The sequence below is a fragment of the Phyllobates terribilis genome, unplaced genomic scaffold (genome assembly GCF_046119375.1).
Source record: "Phyllobates terribilis strain yellow unplaced genomic scaffold, ASM4611937v1 Scaffold_10__3_contigs__length_209671492, whole genome shotgun sequence".
Taxonomy (NCBI): Eukaryota; Metazoa; Chordata; class Amphibia; order Anura; family Dendrobatidae; genus Phyllobates; species Phyllobates terribilis.
The window spans coordinates 181,567,052-181,577,429 of NW_027362770.1; the positions used below are offsets into that span (position 1 = coordinate 181,567,052).

The 10,378-nt window shown below is 49.4% G+C and overlaps 1 protein-coding gene across 1 annotated transcript in view; it reads right to left on the reverse strand.

The window, feature by feature from the left end:
* The window catches only part of LOC141164081 (histone H2B 1.1-like), a 40,226-nt gene extending 30,786 nt beyond the window's left edge, over nt 1–9,440 (reverse strand). The window contains exon 1 of the mRNA XM_073649237.1: nt 9,338–9,440. Within this exon, the coding sequence (XP_073505338.1) occupies nt 9,338–9,440 (103 nt within the window). The remainder of the gene's footprint in view (nt 1–9,337) is intronic.
* Nucleotides 9,441–10,378: the final 938 nt, after the last annotated feature.

Consider the following 10,378-nt stretch of genomic DNA (forward strand, 5'->3'; position numbering starts at 1 on the left):
CGTCACCACATAATTTGGGACATTCTGAGACTTTGTGCCTGTTCCAAATTAAAATGTAAAATCCAAATACGTGCACAGAAGAGCCACACTGATACATTGAGCATCAGGGTAGATCTCTCTTTATAACATCATCGGTCACTCATATATATATTCTATGACCCTTGTGCTGCCCGGCAATTCCGAGAACAGATCCCGATTCTTCTGCAGTTACTCCCGACTCTATTTCTGGGCCTTCGTTAGCGTTTCCGCTATTGTGACTCTTCCAACGTCCACAACCTTCCTGTCTTGCCACGGCTTGATGAGGTTGACGTGGTTATATCCAGGAGACCTTGCGGATGTCGGCCATAGAGAAGTTCAAATGGCGAGAACGTCGTAGATGAAAGTGGAACCTCTCGGATGGAGAATAACAGATACGGTAAGAGACAGTCCCAGTCTCTACCATCCTTTACTATGGCCTTCCTCAGCATACAATTTAGCGCTTTAATAAACCATCTTTAATAAGATGGTTTATTAAAACCATGGTGGTTTTTATTAAGGCCATCTGTCTGAGGATGGTACACTGAAGTTCTCAGTTGGGAGATTTGCAGGACCTTGCATAACTCCCCCATCACCTTACTCATAAAAGGTGTTCTCTGGTCGGTCAGGTTCTCCTTTGGTAAACCTGTTCGGGAGAAACCGTGGACCAATTCGCGGGCTAAACTCTTTGTGGAGGAATTTCTCAGGAATTGCTTCCGGATAACGTGTGGCATAGTCCAGGGTGACTAAGATATATTGATGCCCACGAGCAGATTTAACCAGGGGACCGACCAAGTCCATGGTAGCTCTCTCGAACGGCACTTCAATAATGGGCAATGGCACAAGGGGACTTCAAAAGTGAGAGGTGGGGGCAGTTAGCTGACACGTAGGGCAGGACCTGCAATACTTTAGTATTTCCCGGTGACACACAGGCCAATAGAACCTTTGCATAATCCGTTCCTGTGTTTTTTCCACCCCTAGATGTCACCCCAAGATATGCGAATGGGCCATGTCCAACACCTTCCGTCTATAGGGACCCGTCACTATTAACTGTTCCACCATCTCTTCCCTCACTTTCGTGACCCGGTACAACAACTCCCCATTCACCATAAAATAGGGAAACCTTGTGTCAGCCCCCGGTTCCTGTGCAACCCCATTTATGACGGTGACATTATTAAAGGCTTCCTTCAGAGTTAGGTCCCTATGTTGGGCAGACCCAAAATTCTCACTGGTCACCCCTAACTCTGGGATATCAGACTCAGGGGACACCACCTCCTCATCCCCTACAAGGACACAATAGGGAAACCTGTCTGACTCTCGGTGTGGTGCTACCTCATCAGGGTTAACTGGTTTCCTATCTGAACCCGGAACCCTTCCCCCACAGATCTCAAAATAATAGGTGCAACAAGTCCTGAATGACGCCAACCTCGTGGGACTCAGTACCATGGGCCATTTCAATATTCACTCTGGCCATAGGGTAGTCCTTAGCATCACCATGAATGCACGGTATGCCGACTTTTTCCCCGGGATCAATTGGAGAGGAAGGGTAACCCTCACAAGCGTCATCAGACTCCCAGAGTCTAGCAGTGCCGTTACCTGCCGCCCGTTCACCTTCACGGGACACTCTTGTGGCCCCTCACTGGGTGGACAGTTCACACTGCAGGCCGTATATGCATAGTATGAACAACGGCGTCCTATGCTGCAGTCCATCGGCTCGGAGGGCAAGGTACAACAGGTGGCTAGATGTCCTGGGCCGTGGCACCTCCAGCAAACAACATCACCCGTAGAGACCTTGGGCACCACTTCCCCCGCCCCTTTGGACCTTGGACGTCCCACCCCGTTTTGGGCCTCCGTCCCCTGCTGGGACCCCCAGTATGGGGTGGGCTGCCTTCCGAAAGAACCTTCAACCCCCTGGTATCTCTCGACCAGTCCTATCAGTTCATCTGCATTCTGGGGATCACCCTGGGTAACCCAAGTCTGTATGGGCCTCGGTAGGGAGTGCACAAATCGGTCCATCACCACCTGCTCTCTGCGCAGGCGTAGAGGACTCTGGCTGCAGCCACTTCTGGACCAGGTGCAACAGGTCAAAAATTTGGGAGTGAGGTAGTTTGTCCCGGTGATATGCCCAGCGATGAACCCGCTGCGCCTTGACAGACATTGTCACCCCAAAGCGTGCGAGAATCTCAGTTTTTAGCTTGCCATACTCATTGGCGTCCTGCAAAGCTAAATCATATTACGCCTTCTGGGGCTCTCCCGTCAAGTATGGTGCCAGTACCTCTGCTCACTGCTCTGGCGGAAGTTTCTCCCTCTCGGCGACCCTTTCAAACACGGTCAGGAAGACCTCAACGTCATCCCCCGGGGTCATTTTCTGCAAAGCCCATTTTCGTACCTCCTTCCGGACGTGGGTGTTATCAGCCGGACTTGGGGTTGGGGCGCTCGTCTTGCTCTGGATGACGGCTGCCAGAAGCTGCATCTGCTGACGTTGTTCCTGCTGATGCTGCTGGAAATGCTGTAACAACAGCCTGTTGGTCTCCTGCTGCTGCTGCTGCGACTGGACCAGGTGCTTCAGCAGGTCCTCCATTTTGTCTGACGATGCTTGCTAGCTTGTGACAGACTTGACCCAGGACATGTAGTCCTTCCTGTAGCAATAACACGTCTCTGCTGGGAACGCTGCCGCACGTCTAACACCAATTGTACTGATGGTACTCAGTCAGGTGCGGTTTGAGGCAAACAGGAGGCATGTTCCTTTAAATGTCAGTAATGTTTGCTTCATAAACTGTTCAAAAGGAAAATGCAAACAAAACAGGCTTTAGTGCAGGCAAAACAAAGATAACAGTCCTTCTATCAAAGTCTCTGGATGGCCAGCGCTGTGGTAACACAGGCTGGTGTAGCATCCGGTGTCCTGGCTTGGTCTGGAGGGAAACCATACACAGGAGCCTTCTCCCTTCAAGCATACAGACCATGTGCCAAACAACAGCCTCGATTTTATAGGCTGTTAACCACACCCAGAGGTGAGGTATGTGTGTTGCTCGACCCGCCCATTCTCTCCTGGCATCCCGTACCCTGGCTCCCAGGTGCACCAATTAGTCCTCTTAGTGCAGGCGTGCACTCGAGAAAATACTCCGGGTTACATCACAGAAACCAGCCATCTCTGTGATACATACCTCCCATCCACTACGCAACCATTAGCCACCTTACACTATGCTTTCTCTAAGTCCATTAGACAAAGACATTCCTAAGACTCTTTATCTCACACACATATCCTGGCTCAAACTCCATCTTGGAAAGCAGGAGAGAATACATGTAGAATATCCACAATAGAGTTAAGATAGATAAAATATAACTCCTGCTATCACAATTCCCTTCTCTTGTGGCAGTGGGTGGATGTTCCAGCCGGAGTGACCTCCTACAGACTCCCCCAGATACGTTTTACTCCCCTAATAGAAGAAGCCGGCCTTCCTAGACTGCTTCACCGGATTCTCCAGATCAGTCTGTCTGTCACACCATCGTATGGACACTCACACACAAGCCACAAGCAAGGACACTATACGGGTGCCACATTCATGTGCTGGACAGAGTTGGCATCCAACAGTTGGTCATAGTAGATATCATTTATCCAGTCCACATTTTTATTTTCTGTAACGATGGGGATTAGCAATTCAAGTCCCTCTGCTACTTGATCTCCGGCTTTGAACTTGTCTGGTACTCCTCTTGGGACTTCAGTAGAGTCGAAGTACACATGAGGGTCAAAAGAAGTAGGAAAGCTGGTGTCATGCTGGTCTATATTCGGAGTCACAAGCTGGAGTGGTATCAGGAGTTTAACAATAGCACATGTACCCTCCCATCCCACTGGCAGTACTGGATAAAAGTCACCATCTGCACACATCCACCACAAGTCAGCCCTAGCTATATTTACCAAGATGGGGCCAGGATAAGGATAATACAAGGATGAGGGACATAAATACCAGGATGGAGGACACATACATAATCAGGGTGGGGGGCTCATGCAAATCTTGCATTGGGGTCCAACAGACTCTAGTAATGCCACTACTCCCAAGACCTCCTCCTCTTCTCCACACTCATACGTTCCTCACCCAATCACCTCCAAGACTTCTCCCGAGTGTCCCCCATCCTCTGGAATTCTGTGCCCCAACACATCACTATCTGCCACACTCAGAACCTTCAGACGGAACTTGAAAACCCACCTCGTCAGGACGGCTACAGCCTGCAATGACCCCGCTGCCACCTCACCACCACCGGAGCTGCCGCAACCCCCTACCCGACTGTCTCCTTCCCCACTATCCTGTATACTGTAAGCCCCCAAGGGCAGGGTCCTCTCCTTTCTGTACCAGTCTGTCATTGTTAGTTTGTTCACAAAGTTTAATACTTGCATCCTGTATGTAACCCCTTCTCATGTACAGCACCATGGAATTACTGGTGCTCTAAACATAAATAATAATAATAATATTATTTTTTATTTTTAATACAGATTGTTATATGGAAAAAAAAACATTGATCAAAAAAACCTGATTTATACATAGATCATTGTCTGGTGACGGCTTCACCGTAACCTTATTATAACGGGAATTGCTGAGTATCAGTTATTCATGTTCTGTCTTGAAGGTTTAGAGCCGGAGCGGCCTCTACTGGTAACACCCAGTACTGCACAACAGATGGAAGGATTTTCTTAGTTCTGCCAGTAGGTGTCAGTAGTGTTCAGTGTCACAACAATCTAATAATATTTGTTTCTCCCGATATAAAATTCTTATTTGCTATTTGTATATAAAGTCTGTGTCACGCTGTGTTGTCCAGGCTGCTCTACACTGGCTATTAACAGGTGTGGTCCCACTACTGATTGGCACGGGGGTTTTGACCTGCTCTGTTTCAGACCTGGGCTGATTCACCCCTCATTAGAGCAACCTGGTAGCTCTGAGCTCCCCCAGAGTCAACCAATTGACATAGCACAGGGTAGCGCAGAACTCCTGGACTCAAGCGATCCACCAGCCTCAGCCTCCCAAGTAGCTGGGATTACAGGCACGCGCCACCGCACCCGGCAATGGTGAGTGCTGCTATTAATGACTAGAGGCTGCAGGAGCGGTGACGTCACCGGAAACCACAGCGCCATCTAGTGTCTGCTGAATGAAACTGCTATACACTCAGTTACGTGTGTCAGTGGACACCTGCATGTATGTGTTAGGTGTATACATACTAACAGGTATAAACTATTTGTGTGTATAACTACGATGTTAGTTTTGTGCTGCACACATCAGCGCTGTGCTCGCTGTCTGATGGACGCTGCTCACTAGAAGGGGAATTAGATCTCTAATTTGACATAATAAGTGCACTGACCCGGATATGTATTGTATATAGGCAGGCAGGGTATATAGCAGACTGCAGTGCATATAGCACATGAGGCTCCATTCCAGTTCTGCCTTCTGCTGCTGTTAGACATTCTAGAAATAGGCCCAGGTCTCAGGGGCCAGGAATAATTTTTTTGGGGATCTTAATCCTCATTATTTGCTTAAAAAGCAATCCAGAGAACACCGTTTTCTGCCGCATTTGCTTGTTAACACTGCAGAATACAGCCAGGTCCTTTCCATATTACAGTTCTAAAAATCCATCTATTTAAAACTGGTTTGTCCGTCAAAGGGATCACATATAATTGCGCTGAAAATATTGCCATTTCTGGCGTCCACTGAAATTTTGTTTCAGTGTGTCAGTGAAGCTATTGACACCAGTTTGCTGTTCAAAATAGTTACCTACAGGTCAGGTATTTAAAACTGTGGTTTGTCCGTCACACGGATCACATATAAGTTCGCTCCAAATTCAGCCATTTGTTGTGATTGTGGAAGATATTATCCTTCATTTAAAATGGGCAAGGCACGTGGCAATGGACGTGATGGTGATGGTGCATGTAGAGGCCGAGGCCGTGGACAAGCTGAAATTGTGCCACAACAAACACCCACATCTTCTCGCTCGACCTTCTTGTCCCAATTAATAGGGGACCGCAGAACACCACTATTGAACACACAGCAGTGTGAAAATGTTATTGGTTGGATAGCAGATAATGCTTCCAGTCACTTAGCCACCACCACCGTGTCTTCCACACTGTCAAGTCTCGGTAGCCGTGAGTCTGGTCCGCATATTCCTCACCCTGAACTTCTTTCCTTCCTCCATTCCGAGTGCCCAGAGACAACTGATCCCACACTTGGACACTCCGAAGAGCTGTTCACTTTTCCATTTATAGATTTGGGCCTCTCGCCCGGTCCACTTGAAGCGGGCAAGAGGAGATCACATGTAGCAGCCACTGTCACACGAAGGTGATGGTGGGAAAGAGTCACAGGAGATGGACGATGATGAGACACAATTGCCAGAAAGTCAGGAGGTGGACCAGGGTGCGGAAGTGGAAGACGAGGTGGATGATATAGTAAATTACCCAACCTGTCAGGAGGACATGCAGAGCAAGGACAGCAGCACACAGGGGGAGGGAGGCAGAGAACTCCAACAGGCAGGAAGAATCAGTGTGGTGGCCGCAGACAAAAGGCAGACATCCGTTCCCCGTAACACTAACACGAAGGAAGTTGCCAGTACAACTGTTAGGTCTTCCCGAGTCTGGTTGTTTTTTAAAGACTCTGCCGATAACCCCAAAAAGGCAATTTGCACCACCTGCCAGGCCAGCATCAGCAGGGGTAGCAAAACTACAAGCCTGACCCCCACCAGCATGATCAAGCACATGGCAGCAAAGAACCCGACTTTGTGGGCCGAACCCCAGGGTCCAGGAACAGTGTCTGCGGGTGGCACCATTGCTTCTTCCGCTGTAGTGCATGCAAGCCAATCCCCTGTCCATGGTGCATGCGAAGATGCCTCTTGCCCTGCACCTGTTCTTGCACACTCTCAAGTAGCAGCATCAGGAATCACGTCCACATCCTTGTCCCAGCGCAGCGTTCAGTTGTCCATGCCCCAGTCCTTGGAAAGCAAGCGCAAATACGCAGCCAACGCCCCACAGGCCACACTACTAAATTCCCACATTTCGCGATTGCTTGCGCTCGAAATCTTGCCTTTTAGGCTCGTGGAGATGGAAGAATTCCGCAACCTGATGGCGGTGGCCGTCCCTCGGTACTCAGTCCCCAGCTGCCACTAATTCTCCCGGTGTGCCATCCCGGCATTACACAAGTATGTGTCCCAAAACATTACCTGTGCCCTCAACAACGCAGTTACCAGGAAAGTCCACCTAACCATGGACACGTGGACAAGTGCTTGTGGGCAGGGATGATACATCTCGCTGACGGCACACTGGGTTAACATAGTGGAAGCCGGGACCCAGTCGGACCTTGGGACGGAACACGTCCTCCCGATGCTAAGGATTGCAGGCCCTAGATCAATCAGGGTTGCATCCACAGTTTACAGCTCCTACACTTCAGCCTCCTCCTCCTCTTCAGCCTCCGTCTCCGAAATGACCTCATCAGTCACAAGCTGGAAGCACTGCAGCACTGCCTCGGCCAAGCGACAACAGGCTGTGCTGAAGATATGCTTAGGTGACAAACCGCACAATGCTGAAGAGTTGTGGACAGCTCTGAAAGAGCAGTAAGATCTGTGGCTCACACCGCTGAACCTACAGCCAGGCATGGTCATGTGCGACAATGGCCGGAACCTGGAGGCGGCTCTGAGGCGAGGCGAGCTCACACACGTATCATGCCTGGACCATGTGCTTAACCTCGTGGTTCAGCGGTTTTCAAATCCTACCCGGAGCTGCCGGATCTGTTTGTTAAAGTACGCCGCTTGTGTGCCCATTTTAGAAAGTCACCTACAGCTTCCGCCGCCCTTGCCATGTTACAGCAGCAATTGCAGCTTCCAGCTCACTGACTGATCTGTGATGTCCCTACGCATTGGAACTCTACACTGCAGATGTTGGGAAGGATTTGTGAGCAGAAGAGGGCAGTTGTTGAGTACAATTAAGCAAAAAATATATAGAGATGCCATAGCATAGTAAAGATCCCTCAGGACCTCTTCCAATATCCACACAAATAGCTTTGTCAGAAAATTTCAAAATTGGGGATTTAAAACGTAACTTTTACTGAGTATTTTTCTTAAAAAGAGAATTTTTTTGGTAGACAAACATATTAAAATTGTAAGAGAGAACTGACTGATGACCCTTGTCCCTATAAGAGTACAATTATTGACAGTGGTCAAAATTATTAGGGTCTCAATACACACGAGTCCATATAGTGAACAGACTCAATGCATAAAACATTTGAGTGTACAAAGGATTAAATAACAAAGATCTCACCCATATTCAGTTTTGTCCTCTATGTCCTTTGTACCTCCTCAGGATTCCCTGTTAGTGGTGGAGTTCTCATCGCTTATTGTCCCTGCCAGTCCCTATAACTTAAAGATGGCCCTGCGAGCCCAAGAACTCCCGCCCTTACAAGGGCAGTCCACAGCTGACCCTTTACTAGTACAGCCCTGAACTAGCCCTATTAGTGCCTCCCGACGTGTTTCTTCAGGATTCTGAGTCTTCAGGGGATTGGCACATGCATCTCCACATCGGGAATAAGGGAAAAAGACCCACCCTCCAGATTATGGATGGGATAAACAGATTATGGATCTGTTCTATATTCAGAGGGAGTCCGGCTGCAAGAGGGGTACCGGCCCCCGACACCCGACCTTGCTACTCCATGTCCTGGTCGGGAAAGCCCGGTAGGCCCTGAGGATCCCACCGGGTATCGGAAGGAGCGGAGCTGCCACCCGTGCCCTTGTTCTGAGAGGAGCTCAGAGGGAGACCCGGCCTATCTACACACACAGACAGGAAAGGATACGGTCTGTAGTTCAGGAACACTCTGGTGCGGGGTCCTGATTGAATGCTGGACTTGCTCAGAGGTAGTCGGACCCCCGTCCCTGGTGACCGCAGGACTCCGTGGGGAGCAGGGAGTCGCCTTCCTTCTGCCATCTCGAATGTGAGTAAAGCCTTGGAAGTTCACCCCTATGACCTCCGGACTGTTTATTCTGCGCCACACCGCAGGACGCGGTGCCCGTACTCCTCTACTACTACCCCTGCCATCCTGTCTCTCTGCCCTGAGGCCTTGCTCCGCCTGTGGGGAGTAGTAATAACTTTGGCCGCCATAACACCATGCCTCAGCGGACTGCAGTGGCGCTGGTGGCCTTCACCAGGTGCCACAAGTGGCGTAGTCGGAATCAGCCACTCAACCCGGATAAGCCCACACCATCCTTTTAATTGTGACGGCCCTGAGCACGGGTCGGGTCCGGGCCACGGCTGCACCCCATCTCTCCATCATAGGACCCGACTCCGAGTCCCCCATCTCACAGGGTAAAATAAATGGCTTTCGAGTAGAGGCGTCACAAACCAGTACTGGGTCAGCTGTGGACTGCTCTTGTAAGGGCGGGAGTTCTTGGGGTCTCAGGGTCATCTCTAAGTTATAGGGACTGGCAGGGACAATAAACGATGAGAACTCCACCACTAACAGGGAATCCTGAGGAGGTACAAAGGACATAGAGGACAAAACTGAATATGGGTGAGATCTTTCTTATTTAATCCTTTGTACACTCAAATGTTTTATGTATTGAGTCTGTTCACTATATGGACTCGTGTGTATTGAGACCCTAATAATTTTGACCACTGTCAATAATTGTACTCTTATAGGGACAAGGGTCATCAGTCAGTTCTCTCTTACAATTTTAATACAATTGTTGAGTACCAGCATCAACAAGGCAGTCGGTATTCAGTTCAGACTCCACACATAAGACCTCTGGAGTGGACATGGATGTCAGACATATGTACCATCCTCCAAAACTTTGAGGACTCCACCAAGATGGTGAGCGGCGATGACGCCATAATTAGCTTTGCCTTCCCGCTTCTCTGTCTTCTGAAACGCTCTCTGCTCACAATCAAAGAGGATGCATTGCAGGCGGAGCACGATGAGATGGAGCAAGGAACCATACAAGGTGATTACACACAGCCCTGCCTCATCTCATCCCAACGTGGATTGGGTGACAATGAGGAGGAGGAAGAACAGTAGCTAGTTTCATGCGCTGTAGACGGTACTACCTGCACAACTGTCATACCATCTCTTCAGCGTGGATGGCCGAAGGACAGAGAGGAAGAGGATAGCATGATCAGTCCTCTTGGTGAGGACACGGAAGTCTTGCCTGTTAGCAGTCTGGCACACATGGCTGAGTTTGTTACACTGCCTTTCCCATGACCCTCGCGTTCTCAAAATTTTGGGTTACTGGTTGGTGACACTTCTAGACCCACGCTACAAGGAGAACTTTATACCTTTTATTCCTGAGGCAAACAGGTCTACAAAAATGGGGCAGTACCAGAAGGCCCTTGTTGGGGAACTATTAA